Genomic DNA, 20,084 nt, shown 5'->3' on the forward strand with positions numbered 1-20,084 from the left:
CTCCGATGCTCCGCCGACCGTCGTTATCGGAGCGGAGGTTCATTCCTCCCGAACCGTGGCGTGCCCGGTTGGGGTCGGGCGTGTTACTAAGACAACTTTTTACGCAAAACAAGAATAAAACCCTTCGCCCAGTGAACCCAGAGCGGGCGGAGAGTGGTGTGTTTTGCTATCATCGGCGGCATAGGCTATCTCGGTGGTCACGGACATGGACCAAGTATGCCACAAACAGGTGTTTTCCGATAACCGGTATCACCGGTACACGGAGCGATACCGGCACCGGTCTGCTGTTCTCGGTCCGCGTTGTGCGATAGACTGCCGACTGTTGAGGCATTTTTCCAATCAAACAATCGAACAGCGGCCCAACGATGGGTTTTTACTGTTGCAACAGCGCTAAAATGGATTGATTGCTATAGAGAAAGGAATCGGAATGTGTTTTTTTTCATTCGGGGTCGCGGAGAGCAATTCGTTCGCTCCAGGTTGCCGGGGTTGTTTCGATTCAGTCACTAGCCGGACGAGCCGGATAAGCTATGCAAAGGTTCAAGTTCAGCTCCACTGCAATTGCAGTGGCACTCAGGGGCTCGCTCGGTAGCTAAGCTTAAAAGTAACGCTCATTGCATCCGTAACACAGGAAACGATTCTTTCATAAATCCCGTGGCCACGGTGCATACTTAATCCGGGCTTAATTAATTAATTCACGATGAGAAAAAGAGCGCAAGATTAAAGAGTCATCTCCACACGCGAGTAGGGGCATGTCGAAACCCTTACAGATTGTCTTTCGTTTACTTTACTACAACACATTTTATTGCGGTTAAATAAAAAATTACTAAGCAACGCTCTACCGAACATGTTTATGATTGACAAACACTCCATAACATGAACGGTTTACACACGCACAAAGCGCCCTCTAAATACATACCTCACTTTATGGCTGCCGACCCACCGAATGGCTTGTTAACGATCAATTTGAACACTCCGCAAGATCTGCAGCGCCACTTCACTCTCAGCGACAAAAACGCCACCGTGGCCGCGTCCTTTTAACGAGAAATCAGCTCGTAAATTGACTCGCTACGTATGTTTCCGGGTCGAACCATAAATTCGTACCAGCGTCCGGCTGGGCACGATTCTCGCCAATACTTCCCGATTACGCGCGAGAAAGACACACAGATTTCACAACACGGATGGTGGGACGATGGCGGCAGAGTGTCCTGGCCACTCGCTGGACGATTCACTTTGACGACGATTGCTGACGTGGCGAGTGGTGTTAATGGACCATTTTTTGTTTGTTAGTATTTATTCTTCCCGAATCGCCCCGCATCAATATCGATGGGCGCGATGGGTGATGAGGGATGACATTGACATTAAGATTTGCGGCTTTCGGGTTTCGCACGGAACCCGGAACGGGAAACAATTCCACGGCGAGGGTTGGGTTTATTTTTTACACGTTCCACACACACACGCACACCAACTAACGGCTATGCGGTCACTAGTTTACTCGAACATTTAAATGCACAATGGACGCATCACAATTTAAGATACATTTAAAAATCAACCCAGTTAAGGTTGGCAACGAGTGGGTTTGAAATATTTTTCACAAACAACGCTTAGAAGGATAGTCACTAGTATTGAAATGGGAATAGGAGACGCCTCGGGAAGCACCGGTGAGCACTTCCCGCACTGCGTATGCACTACATTTAATTATTTTGGCACAAACACTCTAATCTAGCCCACGTAACCGGGTGCAACCGGGGGATGTATTCGGAACGGACTAAAGCAGCGGTAAACTTCACTACATTTTCACTCCCCAAAACTGATCACTCCGAACCGTTGCACGCCCGTACACGTGCGCGCTGGCAAAGACTAAACCCGTCAAATCCTGGCCACGGTCACGGTCAGACTAAACATTCGATCGCGATTGACGGCACCGATTCGGTTGCTTCGGATGCCAGCAACCGGCAGCTTCTTGCCAGGCCAGCCACTCACGAGTGCGCTGTTTATCTTCGCGCAATATTTCGCACGGTTCGCACGGTTCTCGTGCGACGGACCCGTGAGTGTCCACCGGTGGCAGGATCTCGGGCACGCATTTTCCATGAGTCACCGGTGAGCGGTGACTTGTTTACGATGGACCGGCTTACGACCGTGTAAGGCGTAGGTCGGGAACCGGTCGGGAACCGGTCGGGCCTTGCGTGCTCTTGGAGTTGGAGTCTGCCGGCGACAGTTCGATGTATTTTTAAAGAAATCAAATCCGTCATCGATTAACGCAAATACGTCACGAAGCGCCGATTGTTGGAAAAATCAATCGTCAACTTCAATCGGCGTTCTCGGCGTAAAAACTCAGAAATATTCCGCACTGCAGTGGTGAAAAAATGGAAAGAAACTTCTTTGACGAGCCACGCATTTTAGTTTTTCGCACATTTTCCACCACCGCCAGTGGGCGGAATGAGTTGCGTAACGGCAGAGAATGGCTTTGAAAAGGTAGTAGAGATGAAGTTTTTATCATTGCATCAGTCGATGCCTTAAAATATTCACTTTTTCACTCCGCATGTTTTAATTTTATGCCAAACTTGTCCCGGCTAAAAGCAGAGATCCTTTTCGTATGGCTCAAATTAGCATAGGCGAAACAAAATGGAAAGATGTTCAACAAAATTCGTGATTTCCGCCGAGTTTCACTAACAACACAACGACTAGCTAGCTAAACTTGTGCAAGCATCCATTAATTAAATTCCGCGAGCCTGCGGGTTTTACCGAGCACATCCATAGAGGACCTAAGGACATGAGGCGCCAATTGCATGTCGCCTAATATTTGAACGTTCCGTCCAAAAATTACCGCAACGTGCGCCGTTAAATGTTTGGTTTACGGCTGTACCTGGACACTATTAACAAATACAGTAATTAATGTGCTCCGGTGGCTTCACAGTGGTAAACACTCGTGATGATGATGCCATTACCATAATTCTACCTCTAATCTCTGCCGGGGTGCTTGGCTTGGCAGTGAAACGATAATCAGCGCCAGACGATTAGTTTGGTTAAATAAGTGTGGAATTACCACTTTACGCGCGGCAGGCCCTCCGAAAGGCCGGTCTTTCCCATAATGCACTCAACATAAACCAGATGAGATGTTGGTGATGATGATGACGACGGTGATGAGGCCGGTGTTGTGGCGGATCAGCGTGGTAATAAATTGTGTTGCCGGTAGAAAGTCGAGAAGATAAATTTCACCTGTCACACGGCTCGTCCCCGTCCGGCCAACTCTGGAACGGATCCTGGTTGACTTTTAACAGGTGGCCCCGGTCCCCGGTGTACGTTTTCGCCACTTCGCCACTCGATTGATTTAAGCGCCAAACGGCCTCCGAGGGGGCTTTTTGCATCCGGTTGCAGCACGATTTTCAGGCCGCACCCGGGTGTGCATTCGTGCCAAATGGGAGGCTCCAAATCGAACCGAGCCCCACCCGTGCAGTGAATGTGTGCAGCACATTCCGGTGTGCTCACTGGTCGGGAAAATAATTTGTCCAACGTGCTACCGGTGATTAATGGTCGAGTAAACGTGCCGCGAGCCCCCCCCGGCCAGATCTAATTTGTCGCATTTAACATACCGAAAAAAAAGAATTACTCGTACACACACGAACTACGAACGAAACGACTCTGCAGAGCCATCTGCTCGGTGGCTTGTGGCAGCTTGATGATAATGAAACCATTTTCGGGTCACCAGACCAGAGTGTTTACTACTCTTTTCGGTGCGCCAATAAAATGATAATAAACGATATCGGAAAATCGCATTGCGCCCGTAAGTACGCCCTTGGCCCGTTTATCGGCCCGGTGACTGCTTCGCTAAGTGATGCGACATTCAGCCCTTTTTGGGGTGCTCCATATCGGCTCCGTGAATCAGCCTTGTGTTCGTTGCGACCACGTCGACCTTAATTCTTCATATCGTGCGTCCTTTATTCAACGAAAACCCACGTTTAAATTAAATTGCAATCCGGGCCCCATAATGTACGACGCGCACATGGCACGCATGACTAACCGATAATTTACGCGGTCACATCGCACACGCGATAGGACATCGAAACCTAGCTGAGCTGAGCATCCGATGATGGCACATTAGAAAACGGATTTGGCACAGTTTTGGGGCCTTTAAATCCCAACACGAACTGGCTCTTAGGTGTCGCTTCTTAGGTGGGCGAAGGAACCCACCGCCATCGAAGTCATCGAAAGACGTGGAAGGCGCGCGCACTTCGGGGTGAATCGGTGTGCATGAAATATGGGCAACATAAAAACATGCGGTGCCGCCAAGACAGCTTGTCTCGACGCGCCGGCCACATAACAACAGGCCGCCCATGCTGGCGTGGTGCTGGCGCCATCCGCCAAAAACCAAATGCGAAAATAGGAAGCACGCTTTTTGCCACGTCCACGCTCAAGGACCAGGCGGGCGGGAGCCGGTAGAAAAATGGTCCCCAACTCGGAGTGTTCCCTGGTTTTTGTCGCCCTCTTTTCGTGTTGGTTTACTTTGGCGCGGCAAGGCGCGAGAAAATAAATCCGCAACTGCTGTTGAAAGTAAATTGGGCGCGAATCGGATGGTGTCTACCTTCCCGACCACGGTCACGCGTTTGGCAGTGCACAAAAGTACACATTCGGTAGCCACATTTCGGATTCGAGCATTCGCTATCGGTGCCGAGCTCACGCAATGCACGCAGCATTTCTCATAAAAATCCACACGGATCATAAAGCATTGCGGAAACTTTCGAGGGCAACATAAAATGCCCACGATGACGACACCGTTGACCGATCGAAACTGCTCCCCGGTAAAACCCGGAAGGAAGCCGGACAATTTCAGGCAGCCAAAAAATAGACACCCGGCCCGCCCGGAAACCGGAACGAAGCTGCTTTATCGAGCCTGGTGCCGGCGAGCGTGTAAGCTACGCCGCGGCGTATTATATCGTAATTTAAAACCCGCTGCTCTCGCTGGGCCGCCCCGGGCCGTCTGGGCCGATGGTGCACGGTCCTTTTATTTTGCTTTACGAGCCACCCAGACGACTGGGTGGTTGATTTTTTTTCGTCTCGGCAGAAAATCCCTGCAGAGCGTGTCGTATGTAGTGAGAGTGTCACAGTGGCGCGTGGCCTCGAAAGGGACACCGCAACAGATGGTACGTAAAACGGAAGCTGTTCCGCTGCACGACGCCGTCCCAGCCGTCCCGTGGGCAATGCTTAGGTTTAAAGAATTAAACGATTCATACTTATCGTAAAACGGACCGGATGCGATAAAAGGATTTCGAAAACCGGAGAGACGACATGTAACGTTTTGCAGTAAAAGTTGTTCAATCTGCTGGCTGGTCGTGGTGTGGAAGTCACTTAGCATTCAGTTCTGGTCAAGCGAACCTAATCATAAATTTTACGTATTAGAAAATGCTGCTCATTTTACTTCCTTCCCAATGCTCGTCATGCCCGGACCGGACAGTGGTTTGGCCTCGAGTTGCAAGAATTTCAATTAAAGTTTGTGGGTTCGGTGCGGTTCGGTGACAGTTGCACTCAGCCAACTGGGTGAGGTTGCCAAAAGTTTGGTGTAAATCAAACCCGAACCGAAATTTAATGTGTGTAACGGAAGCATCGTTCCACGTCGGCATTGCTGGTCCGTGTAGCCCTAAAGCCGGCATGTTAAATATTGCCAGCCATTCAGGAAGTAGCGAAACGGGACGCACTTTCCGGAATAGTGGAAACGCATTCAGTGCGATCGTAAAAATTTAAATCCCCCATGCTGCGGTGGATTCAGGTTTAAAAATTGGGCTCTAAACCATCCCAGCACACACACACACACAACCCGAATACCAGTATGGCGGGGAGTGCTTTAAAAACCCAAAGAGTCAGCCTTTTTTCAGCCACCAGGATCCGATGTGCAGCATTCAGTCTCCGCGCTGGACTCTCTTCATGGCAGGGAATGCAAACGAAGCATAAAATTGATTCTACTCCACTCGCTCCATTCTCATCGGCCGTAAGTGCTGTTCGTTTCAGCTCCGGGCTTTTATTTTCGTAAGTGTTTTGCAGTTGGTGGCTTCCAGAAATGAATTTTACCATGACCTAGTTTGGACGGACGGTGGCGCTTTTTTTGGTTGATTTTTTTCGTTCCCGGTTCCGGCATAGTGGCCATCGGCACAGGGGCAGCATAATTATATCCGTAAATTTATGATACTCATACATCTCGTCCACGAGCATCATCATCAGCCGGACAGTAAGCTTCTTAGTGTGTCAGCCCGTTGATGAAGCTAATAATTTATCGCTCGAATAACAATCCTACTTACACGGAGGGCCGTGTATCTTGACCTTTTTCCATCCTCAGTACATTCGGGGACGCGGAAATAACGGTAAACAGCAGGAGCTGCAATAATCGACGACCGTTACCCGTGATTACAATTCCAGTACACAGCACCAGGATGATGTCATAAAATTATTACAATTACCATACACTCCCCGGTCGCATTGTCACGTCACGGGTGAACGCTCGGAGCGTGCGACAGGCCACCGCCACGCCAGCGCAAAGGGCCTCGCGCCACTCAATAGGGACGGAATAATTTAATTTGATTTTAATTCCAGATTGCAATTGTAGCCACACGTACCGGAAACCAAATGGAAGGGCCCAACCAGGACTTCGACGTCAGGCGCCTGACTCGTCACGATCCGTGTACGGTGACCGTGGCCTACGGTCAACAATCTGTCAAACAACGACCCGTTTAATTACATTATCACTGGCGGGCATACGGCCCGACCGGCCGGTTTCCGGTTTCCGAGGCCGGCGAAGGATTGCGAAGTCCGAGCCTTTCCGTGGACCGTGGGATGTTTCGAATTTTCAAGATAACCAAAACCACTCCGGGACGGGCCGTTGAGGCCGACCATTGAGATAAACGGAAGTCAAATCGTAGAATGGCCCCGTAATTGACAGTGACCCCCCTCGGGGCGGCTTCCTTGTTGATCAAACGTAAAATACTGATTGACTTCCTGTTGCCCATCGATGTGCGATGTGAGATGTGTAGGCTCAGTTCGGTGACCGAGTTTCAATAGTGTCGCAACGAAGCATGGCCGCGTTTTCTTTACAAAAATATATTCATATAAATAGTACACATTCTGCTGGTTACTCTTTCTCTCCGAGATGACAGCCCCAAGACAAATTGCGCGAGTGACGCAAGACTAAACGACGTTTCGTAGTTTTAACCCATTACCAACACACCCGAACGTCGGGCGCGGAAAAACTGCCAAACCGCCCCGTTTATCCGGGGAAAACTTTGAACGGAGCGTCACGAAAAACACTTACGCCGGCACTGTCTGTTGGCTGGTGTGGTGTATTGAAGTCTGAATTAAATTTATCATCCGCTTCCTCGCCATTCGGGGAACACATCTCCTCTAGGAAGTTCCGGTTGAGCGAAGAAAACTTGTGTTATCCGTAAGTCCGAATGGCGCTCGGTGGAACTAGGTCCGCGGCAAACGAACAACAGCTTTTCTTTCAACCCGGAACTTACTCGTTCCACGGGAGATGGAATGTTTCAGCCAAATATGCCCATCGGTCCATGTTTATTAGCAAACTTTCGTGGCAGATTCGTGACAGCAAATTATGCCGCCTTATCTGAGGAGCGATAGAAACCACTTGGCACGCACATCCGGGACGGCGTTCTCTCTCATTTTGTATCAGGTGTACAAATAGAAAACCGCCGTTTTTTTCTCATGATTTGAGGCTTTATTGTAAAAAACTCCTTACAAACTCATTCTTCAAAGTAATTGCCATTGTTAGCCACAACTTTTTCCCACATTTTGGGCAGCTTTTTAATTCCTCGTCGGAAAAATTTTTCATCTTTCGACGTGATCCATTCATCGATCCGATTTTTGATGTCCTCGAAAGAACGGAAGCGCTGCTCGGCCAGGTCATGCGTCATCAATCGGAATAAATAGTAGTCTGACGGGGCGATGTCTGGAGAGTAGGGCGGGGGGGTAGTATGTGCCATTTTAATGTTTACAGGTATATTTTCACGACTTTGGAAACATGTGGTCGAACGTTGTCGTGAAGAAGAATAACTTTGTCGTGTCTTTCTCAATATTGACGCCGTTTTTCCTTCAACGCTCGACTCAGCCGCATTAGTTGTGTGCGATACAGGGCTCCTGTAATCGTTTCGCCTGGTTGCAATAGACAACGCCGAGCTGGTCCCACCAAATACAGAGCATCAGCTTCGAGCCATGAATGTTCGGTTTAGCTGTAGATGTTGATGCATGGCCGGGAAGTCCCCACGATTTTTTATGCTTTGGGTTATCATAGTGTATCCACTTTTCATCCCCGGTCAAGATGCGATGTAAAAAACCTTTTTTTTTTGCCGTTCAAGGAGTTGCTCGCAAATGCAAAGGCGCCGTTCGATGTCCCTCAGCTTCAACTCGTGCGGCACCCAGTATCCTAGTTTCTGGATCATTCCTAGGGCTTTTAGCCGATGCGATATTGCTTGTTGCGTCACCCCCAATAAGTATGCAAGTTCCTGTTGCGTTCGACAAGCATCTTCTTCCAGCAAAGTTTTCAATTCGGCATGTTCGAACTTTTTCACCGGTCCGGGACGCTCCTTGTCTTGCACGTCATAATCGCCGTTTTTGAACTTGCAAAACCACTCCCGACACGTTCTTTCACTAATGCAGGCTTCACCATAAACTTCTACTATCATTCGATGCGCTTCAGCTGCATTTTTTTTAGTATGAAACGAAAAAAGCAACACTTCCCGCAAATGGCTCTTTTTCGGCTCAAATTGCGCCATGTTCGCACATGAATAACACAAAGCAGAGTGAAAATAAACAATCGAGATTTTGTGGAGTTGTTGACAGATGCCTCAACTGTCATTGCCAGGATTTTGCATATTTTTATCGTTTAATTTGCAGCTGCTAGCGCCCCCCATGGGAAAACGGAGGTTTTCTATTTGTACACCTGATAGAATATGTGTTTTTGGCTAATTTTTATTTCACTTACCGACCGACCGCTGCCAAAAAACCGGGGTTCCGTCGGAATTGAATCGACCGAATCGTAACACCGTGGAACCGTGGGCGCTTATTTTACGTTTTCCATTAAAAGGTAGTTCACAAAAACATAGCACAGCATCAATCTTAGTGTCGTCTCGTAACGGGAACAAGATTAAGGTTTGGCAACACTCTAACAAAAGACGGAAACATATTGTCAGCTGATTCCGTACAATGGCGAGGTGCGTTCCAGCCGTACGGTTCCAACGTGGTGTTTCAAACATAAACCTTCGCACTAAAAATAGACCACTTTATAGCCTTTGTCAGTGTCGAAAGATGAAGACGAACGAACGAAATTGGAAGAAGCCTTTTATTAGCAGCTCTGGGGTAGACCTTCTCTAGGAATGCCTCAAGTTGATCGCTCTTTTATCCGTCGAATGACTTACGCTTCACTCCATGCAACAACCTTAAAGCAAAATAAACTTCGCTGAAACTAAACTATGGCCCGCGTCGGAGAGTGTAGTGAGCTGTACGTTCGCTTTCCATGCATGGAAAGATTTTCATTTACTTGCCAAACATCATCATTTGAGGCAAAGTACGTTCAACTCGGGCACCGGGACTCCTCTTCGCTGGAAACACAGTGTCTTGATGGTTGACCTAAGGGAACCGATACTGGTCAGTTTATGCAAATACCAACCACATCGTTGATTGAGGACCGTTGATGAGGGCGTTGACGTGCGCCTAATCAATCACCGGCGGACGGCGAAGATGAGGCCGAAGTAGAGTCCACAACAATCAGTACGAGTTTTGCTGGCCACGTTCATTTTTTATGACAAGATACGTTTACTTTATGTAGCTTGTTTAATCAAATACAATTTGCTTGCCGAAAGGCTGTACGAAAATAGGAAGTGAAAATGAAAAAGTTGTATTAAAATCGATTGATGAGCACATCAGAAATCTTAAAATTGATTTTTGCGGACAAGAAATAATACGGACACTATTAAATGGTGAACGAAGCACAACTTGAAACTTAAGCAACCGATGATCGCTGCAGTAGAGACGGATCTTTTGTGAACCGAGGCCGTGTTTGTTGATTTGGATTCCTGTATGTGTACTGGTTGGGTTGTTATTTTAACATTCCAGGCGGGGGAAAAATAACGCAACAATCAGCTTGTTTATTTACCAACAACCCGCTTCCCTGACCAAGCCCAACCGTGTGACTCGACTCGCGGTGAAACCCATACTCAGCGAATGCGATCTTTTGTGTGGAAAAATAAACCGTCTCTCAAGGTTTACTTGGTGCAACTTGATCTGCATTTTCAACAAAATTACCTTATACAAACAACATTGTTGAAGAACTCGTCCGCTCACCAAGATGACCGGGAAAGCTATAGGAAATGCAAATGCTCCAACCGAAGATGTGGCCCAACCCGAGGTATTCGTTGTGTCCGGCAAGGTTGTGCCGAGTTTATTACGAGTCCGGTCCAGTCCGGTGTTTATTGCACCAGTAATGAGAATGTTCCTTCGAAGCGCCGACGCCCATGCCGTTAACTAGCGAGCGAGGTCCTGCACTTAATGCTACTTTCTTCATGAATCAACACTTTTCGGGTGAACCGCGTACTGGCACATAAAACCGACGGGTCCCCGGTCTATCTATGTAATAAATATCGCCTAATGAGACACATAGCCAGGCGCGATATATTTCATTTGTGATTCCACCAAATAGCTGTAAATCATGAGCGACCAGGCGTCCCCATCACGCACGCCCGGCAAACCAACAGGCGGAACAAAGCTGCTCATTGGATTATTATCCGGCGGCGACTGTGCTCGAAACTCGCCTTGCCTATCGTCTGGGCAAGCTGTGTAAGACGGGCAGAAGATTCTTGACTTGGTGCCGCACAGATTTGCCATCCTTCTGTTTGGGGGGCGCACAGAAACATGTGGATAAAAAGTGTTCTTTGGTAGCAACACTTGGCGAAACGAGACACCACAAAGTTAAACGGTCAGTTATGATATGGTCGGAATCGGTGTCCAGATTCGCTTGCCGTCGCATATTGGCGGACGCTTATCTGAGCCACAGGAAGTAGCGAGCTTGACCGAGAAGCACAGACCGTGCTAGAGAGAATTATTGGAGTGAATTTTCTTAATTGGTTCCGAAATTGGGTAGTTTCGAGTTTCTTACAGCTTGAAGGATGTCATTGCACAAGTGAAGCAATTAGAGATACAACACTTTCTGCTCATCCTAGAGACATTTAGTAGAGAAAAGGTAATTGCAAAAAAATAATAATGCCACTTTTGTTACCTAGAATGTCAGCGACGCATTGACAAAATAAATGAAAAAATAGAGCTGCAGCGAGCGAAGCAATTCCGAAGTAAACCAAACTAATCGCTTGTTTCACAAATAATCGATTTGTTTCCTCTATATAAAGTGAAACATAGAGGGCAATTTACCAACAAAAGCAGACGTTGGACTATTCCGAAATGTGAGATGCTGAGCAATTCATGCCATTACATTGCCATTTGCGTCGTACCATTGGCCAAACACTATTCGGTACTTCTTTCAACTGACAACTCCCGGCTGGGGAGCTGTCTCCAATGGGTCGTTGGTGCTGTTTGCACGTACTGTCTCATTAGGAATACTAAACATAAGACTCTCGCTTCGAAAAACTTTCAACACTTCGTAGCTGATTTCGTTTCGAATTCTCTTCCGTTTGCCCGAAGCCGCTACGTGATGCAATCCTTTCCCAATTTCACCGGGATAATATTGAAACTTTCCACGTGAGTCGAGTGAGAATTGCTACGAAACATCATAATAATATTTTCTACAAAACTAAAACCAACCTGCAGGACTGACTCCCTAGTAGGGAACAAGGTCTGCCCAGCTACTGGCACTTAAGTAGCCCGAAGGCACCACTGAAACCCAGCGCTTGCCGCTTTGATTTGTTTCACGGCTTCACCACACATCAACCGTACGGTCAAAGGACCTAGGGTTCGTAATGGATATTGTAGCACCACTTCCGACCAGCGTTCGGTACTTTCACCAGCATCACACCACGGAGAGATGGATTGTACTACGGGCGGTACCGGGCGGCTACGGGGATTGCCGAGAAAGGATTTCATGCCAAACGATGTTTTATTGACTCCCATTCACACATTCGGGTATGTCTTTATTGGTGGCTGGCCGGGGTGGTTTCCATTCCTGTAGTGTGCGTGGCAAGTAGTTGTGTTTCATAATCCGTGGCCGATGAGGACCCTTGGCCAACACGGTGGTACAATGGTAACGTTTTATTTGCAGCTTCCGGGCGAAGGCCATCTGGCAAATATGTTCGTCATATCGCTGAACCGCGCACACCCATGCTCATGGATCACAGTAAAGCCTGGTAACAAAATATGGATCGACTGCCTACCGAGAGGTCACTGTAGTAAAGGGGTTTATGAAACCCACCGCTAAACTAACACTTCAGCAACTGGTCCACGGAAACAGATTTCAGCCTCGAATGTTTGAAGCAAACATGGCAATGTGTTGTACAATTTGTGCAAAATATTCAGATTCAGATTGGATTCGATCGCCGCGTCCCACTTCTTAATCGGCTCCGCAATCATTCAATTGAACGCCATTGAGAGATAAATTAAGTACACTCATTACTATCAGCACTTATCATTTACCTTACTTATCATTTTACCTGGGGCGTTTTTCAACTAACAATTATACTCAATTTTTTGTCGGAATTGATTGAGCGAATTATATGTCCATTTAAAAATATTTAAAAGAAACGCCTTGCACAGAACACAACTTTCGGCAGGCTGCAGATGATCGAAAGTTACAAACTGCCATCGTTTCATTCTGTGACCTGATGCAAAATCCATCAACTCGAGCTAATAGAAAACCCATTTTCAACAAAATTTCCATTTGGCTTCCTTGCCCAGCGTGACAAAGAAAGAGAGTGAACATTTTCGGGACGACCTATTTTCAATTCACTTCTTTCAACAACCCGCAAGCGATGGTATCTGTGGACCAAACTTCGAAAAGTCACAGTTAAAGTGCCACCGCACACCGATTGTCCAAGAACTGTGGAGCTTCGGGGCCGCGTTCGTTCAACAAAGGCGCAAATGATTTATGTTTTTCGGGCTTTGACAAACCCACGGGAAGTGCTGCTTAAAATGCATTCGATTTTCTGCGCTTATCGGAAGGGTCCTCTTCGATAGAATTGGAAGTTAGTTTGGGTTACTGTTCAGTTAGTTTGACTTGCCACCCAATGGTTTTAGTAAGTCATAGGACTTTTAACACAATGTTCTCTGGACCAGGGTCGATTTCGTTGGAATGTACTCGCCCTAATAAACGCGAATAAATAGTACTTAATATGTCCGTCATCAGTAGGTAAAACTACGATGCCCGCTATAAACAAAAGTCAAAATGAATCGTTTTATTTACTCTGTGGTCGTTATTTCACACTTTTATGTGTAACCATTCTTTACGATTTAACGATGATTGTACTCCCCTCCGTCGAAAGCCATTTATTGTCTGGCCGAGGGGCTTTAATATGTTTTAAAATTGCCAGCCATGGTAGAATAAATGAAGCCACCGAAATTGTTAAAAGTAGTGTTTAAAATCCTGTACGTTTGTTATGCGACAAATTACACTCATAAAGTAAAATGTTTTGCTACTCGGGATTAACTTTAATAAATAAACCCACGAACCAAAACGAAGGGCTTACGACATCCGGTTCTCATGAATCACGTGTAACTCACGCTATCTACAGACCACTTACCGTGAGCGATTTTTCGCGAAAAGTCGCGCGGGAAAGAGCTCTGAGTGACTGCGGAAAATGAGCACCTCGAGCGCTGTGAATGATATAGTTCTGCGTTTGGTTTTGTAACCTTATTTTTCCAACAAACCGTAGTAGAAAGAGTTTACTACAGAAACTCGCTAATGTTATGACGAAGTTAGTCTATCGGTAAGTACCACTGTAAACCTTAATATCAGTTTAGTGGTAATGTTAAGACGAAGTTGTTCTAGTCACTAACATTAACAGTGCTAGTGTTGGGTTATGAGTCTATTTTTAAACCCATCAATTAACGCGCTAAACTAGGAGTGGTGTGCACGCAAAGTTTTCAACGATAAGGTATCATAAATCCACGACGATATCCATAATTCTTTTCGCGGTATCCGTGCGCTGCACCCGAGCAACATAAAACATCCAAGTTCAAAGTAACTCATCGCATTCAACGTTCCGCAGCATGTAAGGGAAAACTATAACACGTACAGGAAGATTGTGGCAGAGAAAACATTTTCGCACATTTTCTCACTGCAAACCAAGCAACTCATAGCAGTAAACGCCTTTATCAGGGGTTAAAAAGGTTGCATACCCGTAATTTCAAAACCATTACCAAACTGCTATTAAAAAACGTTAAAAGACGAATGAAAAGCACATTAAATCATAAAATTAAATCTAAGGTTCGCCATTCATCGAACGTTTTCCCATCAAACCTGCCCATAGAGGACCAGCGAATGCACCTTAGAAATGACGGCCCTTTATTTTCTTTCGACATAAAAGTGTGCCTGAAACGGTTATTGCCTCACCAAGCGCTAATCAGCCCATTCGTCCGGCATTTTTTGCTTCACCCAATGGTAATCTTCCAACAGAATGTGTGCGCAAAGTGCTGGCGAATGCCATTGCTTGCCGGCTAAAGTTTTGACGTCCGAAAGAGCGAACGTGGCAAAAGCGTAAGAAAATCCCCTCGAACAGTACCACTTCACCTACCGCTGCTGCCAAGCCACTTGTCAAACAATCTTTTCGGTCTTGATAACCAAAAAATAATAAAACCCACCGGAAACACCGTCACGGTGCTTCCGTTGCGGCTACGCTTCAGCATACGCGGAAGGGTTTTCGGAACGTTTTCAGATGACGCACGCACGGTGCAAAATTTCCACGCACGGTTTTCCTGGAAAATGCAACTTGAGTTTGCTCTTTTCCACGCAAAGTGAACTTTATTTTTGAGAAAAGCATTTGTTAGCATTCGTGGCAGGAGTTTAATGAGTAAAGTAGGGCGAGAGATCATAATTCTCTAAACTGTGTGAATTAATTAGCTAAAACGAGTATTTAAATTTTGCGCTTTCGATAAACGATGCATAAAATTGGCCCGTTTTGCTAAAACGTTAACGCAAACGTAGCAGTATACACATATGCAGAACAATATTATTACGCTAGATAGAAAGGAAATAGTATCAAAAAATCTATAAAACTCCGTAAAATTGATTTTTTTTATCGCAGCCGAATATTCTCGTGTCACTTTTAACTAATTGATGGTAAACCTGTACATGACGTAGCACGTAAGCGTTTCATTTACAACGTTCAATACACCCAGCAGAAGGACAGGGTGTTGTTTGCGGAGAATTATTGCCCTCTCGTTAGAAAACCGGCCGCCAGCATCTATCCTTTGCCATCCGATTTCAGCATGTTGAACGCACCGTAAATTGCAACAAAAACGAACCCCGATTTGGAACACGGACAGGACGAACGTAAGCCATGCGTCGAAAGTCTCACAAAAACATCGAACCCGGTCAGACAGCTGGTTCCGCAAGCTTTGGTCGAATTACGTACGGCATCGTTTATGCTGCCGTTTCGGTGCAAATGATAGAGTACGCAAACGCACGATGCTACGATACATGTTTTTAGTGGCGTAATGATGTCGAACGAGGATCAAGCAGAGACAACAACAGGACTCAGAAGGTGACAAAAGTAGTTCCCCATACATGGGGAACGAGAACCGTTAGGGCCGTAAGTCTGACTTCCGTGCTCGGTGCACGATGCTAGGAAGGATGAAGGTTGCTATTTGTCGAACGGCTGAACCAAAATCCCTTTTTAAACAAGCTTTAGGACCTTGCAAAGTTAGCCTCCACTGGCTAATGATTATGAGCGGGGAACCCGGAACCAGTCAGCAGCGTGCAACCAGACAATGCCACTACAAACTTCGACCTAATCCGAGCATCCTATTTTGCGTAGCTCATAGTCCATGAGCTCGGCCTTGCATACTTGTGTGCCTGTTATATATAAATTGTAGTTCCGAATTTTGGGCCTCCCAGCTCTGTTGACGCAAATTAAGTCAAAGTGTTACTCGCTGGCCACCTGTTTCGAATATTTCGGAGCGATTAACATGTTGCCTTGTGTCCGTGTATGCCTGAAACGTCGATTAGGTCCGCCATTGGATGAGGTCAGCTATTGAATCATGCGAAAATCGGTTGAGTATTTAACGAGCAATGCGTTGGTCTTGATGGCATCTATTACCAAAACGTGCACCGTACTATCTTTAGGCTATTTAACGAAAGGCATATATTATATCATAGCCAGATACCATGAAAGAAACGCTTATCTTTTTTCCATTCATTTAGTTTCTCACATAATCTTACATAATCCACCACCATTATGTGCGTGTTTACCATGATATGAATCGGATGACCGTTAATGTGACTTCGCATGGTTGCCGACACGTGCCAGGTTGATAAATGAATCAGTTAATTCGTTATTACGGTTCAACAGACGCGCAGCTAGGGTCGGTGTCTATTATTTGTCGGGTAATCCCAGTGCCATGCAAAATAATTCCGCTAAACTTGAGCATGTCTTTACAGAAGCCACAGAAACGAAGCATTCCAGTAATCATCAGTTAACGGATGGATAGTTATGAGACACTCCATAATCCTTTAATTCTATTTTTAATGTTAATGACACGACGATATAAATCCATCATGTTTATCAACGCAAATGTTGCTGTTCATTAAATCAATTGAATATTTTTGTTTAAGCACAAACGGTTCTTTGAAACATGCCTCATTAAATTAAATCGAAATCGAATTGCTCTTGAAACCATTAAAGAAATATTTTACTAACGTATTTTACCGGCACTGAGACTCAACCCTGTTTATGTGGCATTCAATGCATTTGTATCCTTGCGCTGGTAACTATGGAAACGAGTGAAGGCAACAAACTATCAACAACGACATTTACCAGACTCGATCCAATGTTGTTTGCCCACAGTGAACATGGTGAGATTTGGTGTTCGTTATTTTAGTTCATTTTTATTTTAAAAAAACCCTTGTTTTAGATACTCTCACGCACCAAATCTGAATCGGCTAAGGGAAACCGTAGCTCCGCGGGGTCAGGAAATTCTCGAGCCGTAACTATCCCATCGTTCGAGGAGTTTCTCCTGAAGCGTGACTACGTGGGCGCCAAGACCGTCCTTCAGGTGCGTTTGCGATGGACTTGGTCCCTCTAAAAAGTGCACATAATAACCTCGCTTTTACAGCGCTCCAAAGATTATGACGATGTACCCGAGCACCTGAAACAACTCTGGACAGGATTCTGCGATTTTCACATCGGTGAGTACAAGAGGGCCAAAAATTTGTATGAAACCATCTACGCAGCCGACGGCACGCAGAACGATGTGGCGTTCAACATTTGTGTCTGCATGTTTTACCTGGGAATGTACGACGAGGCCCAAAAGCTGGTCGAGGGGCTGCCCCAAAGCCCGCTAAAAATCCGTTTGCTGTTCCATCTCGCGCACAAGCTGAGTGATGAAGATCATCTAATGGAACTGCACGGATCGCTGCGTGATGTAGTCGAGGACCAGCTCAGTCTGGCCGGGATGCACTACCTCCGGTCGCACTACCAGGAAGCCATCGATATCTACAAGCGCGTTTTGCTCGACAACAAGGATCTCCTGGCGCTGAACGTGTACGTGGCCATTTGCTACTATAAGCTCGACTACTACGATATCTCGCAGGAGGTACTCGAGCTGTACTTGAACCAATACCCCGACAGCACGATTGCCATCAATCTGAAGGCGTGCAATCGGTTCCGGCTGTTCAACGGGCGGGCTGCTGAGCAGGAAATCAAACACCTGGTCGAGAGTGGCACGTTCGGTGCGGACCTGATCAAACACAATCTGGTAGTGTTTCGCAACGGAGAGGGTGCCCTTCAGGTGTTGCCCCATCTCACCGACATAGTGCCCGAGGCGCGGCTGAACCTTGCCATCCATCATCTGAGGCGCGGAGAAATCCAAGAGGCATACCAGCTGATGAAAGAAGTCCAACCAACGGTACCGCAGGAGTACATCCTGAAAGGGGTGGTCCACGCTGCGCTCGGACAGGAAACTGGCTCGAAGGAGCATCTGAAAAACGCCCAACAGTGTTTGCATCTCGTCGGAGGTTCGGCTTCCGAGTGTGACACCATCCCCGGACGGCAGAGTATGGCGTCGGCCTTCTTCCTTTACGGCCAGTTCGAAGAGGTATTGGTGTACCTCAACTCGATCCGTAGCTACTTCGTAAACGATGACATCTTCAACTACAACTACGCGCAGGCTAAAGCGGCCACCGGATACTACAAAGAGGCCGAAGAGCTGCTGCTACAAATTCACGACATCTCCATTAAAGCGGACAGCACGTTCGGCATGGTGCTCGCCAAGTGTCACATCCACGCCGGGCACGCCGACCAGGCGTGGAACATTTTTCTAACGAAGGACTCCACACCGGACGCGTTCGCCTTGCTGCAGTTAATTGCCAACGACAGCTACCGTGTCGGGGAGTTTTGGGTTGCCGCGAAAGCGTTCGATACACTCGAGAAGCTCGACCCAAACCCGGAGTACTGGGAAGGCAAACGAGGGGCCTGCGCCGGTGCCGTTCAGGCCATTTTGGCCAAACGAGGCAGCGGAGCTCCGCCGGGTGGGGTATCGGAAATTATTTCGCTATTGCGCGACTCCACCAATGCTCAGGCGGAAGGCATGTTGAGAGTTGTTCGCCGCTTTGCTAGTAGCATCAAGTGAAGGATGTTCGACGACTCACGACGACGAGTTAAGCTTGAGAAATTATTCATTAACTTACGAAGCAACGGTATAGATTTTACTACGGACCTATAATCAAACTAAATGCTACTAGACGCAATTCAATAAAAGAAACTTTCGATTCAACCTATAGGCAACAGAATGATGTTGGATTCATTTTTTGCAGAACAATCATGTGAAACATCATTCATTCGCGAAACCACATTAAACTCAACCAATCGAGAGTCATTAATGATGATCGAGAGTCATTGTGGCAGAATGCAACATCTGAATGACCCTCGAAACATCGGAAGAGTTGAGGACATAATTATTGGTTGGTAGCAACGGCACGCACATTGCACCACTAAGAACCACTGGGAACGGCCACTTGCCTGTTGTGGTACACCCTCGTAAACCCACCGAAAGCGGGCTGATTATACAGAATTAATTTAAACTTTTACCCAATTACCTTATCGTGTGCGATAAGCCGTTGCTTTACGGGACTACCTGCGGCAGATGAATAATGCCCGGTTTTCTTTTAAGCAGACGCTATGCAAATCTTTGTGGATATCTACGGTGTCTTTTCAAGGTTAAGAGTTACGGTATGATAACACTCATGAGACCGTTGGGAATAGAATAAGTTTGCAAACCAGTAACTCTGTTTAGCTGAATTAGCAACTCAAACGCACAAATTTAATTCGAAATTTTAACAATTTCGGCTCAACTCTAGAAAGAACTTGAGCTTTCGTTGCACTTTTGTGTTGGTATGGTGCTGTGTGGGCAGAAAATGGATTTTACAGACCATCGCAGCATAACCAACCGACAAAAACCATCTGGCACCCGACGATGAATGTGCTGAAGTTTTTCCCGTTTTATGCCACTCCATTTCCAAACAGTCTGTGGGAGCTCAAAGGTATGCTTTTCCAGAAGAAAAACCGACATTTGGTTTCTTTTGAAGGAAACATGCAGAGAGCATATTTTACAACAAAATTGAAATCAATGAATATTGCATACAGTAAAATGTATGTTCTTGGGCACATATAGCAGGCATATGAAATGGGAAGTCAGATTTGAAACCGAAATGTTTTGTTCGGTTGTTACAATGGAACAATTTCCTGTAAACGTCCTATGCAAACTGTAGCAAAGCTCAATATAGGCGAAAAGAATTCGCAAATATCCTTTATTATGTCTTCATTACGTCTAGACCGTAGTTGTAATCATTAATTAACCGATAACCAGTATTTACGATCAAATTAGGAGGCAAAGCCTTTCGGTGATAATCGATACAAATGAGGATCGTGCTTTAA

The 20,084-nt window shown here is 46.3% G+C and overlaps 1 protein-coding gene across 1 annotated transcript; it reads left to right on the forward strand.

The window, feature by feature from the left end:
- Positions 1-205: 205 nt before the first annotated feature.
- LOC128269869 (intraflagellar transport protein 56) lies at positions 206-18,780 on the forward strand. The gene is made up of 3 exons (XM_053007273.1): positions 206-214; positions 17,065-17,205; positions 17,266-18,780. The coding sequence occupies exons 1-3, from the start codon at positions 206-208 to the stop codon at positions 18,778-18,780; spliced, it is 1,665 nt and encodes a 554-aa protein (XP_052863233.1).
- The last annotated feature ends 1,304 nt before the right edge of the window (positions 18,781-20,084 follow it).

Source organism: Anopheles cruzii, chromosome 3, assembly GCF_943734635.1.
Source record: "Anopheles cruzii chromosome 3, idAnoCruzAS_RS32_06, whole genome shotgun sequence".
Lineage (NCBI taxonomy): Eukaryota > Metazoa > Arthropoda > Insecta > Diptera > Culicidae > Anopheles > Anopheles cruzii.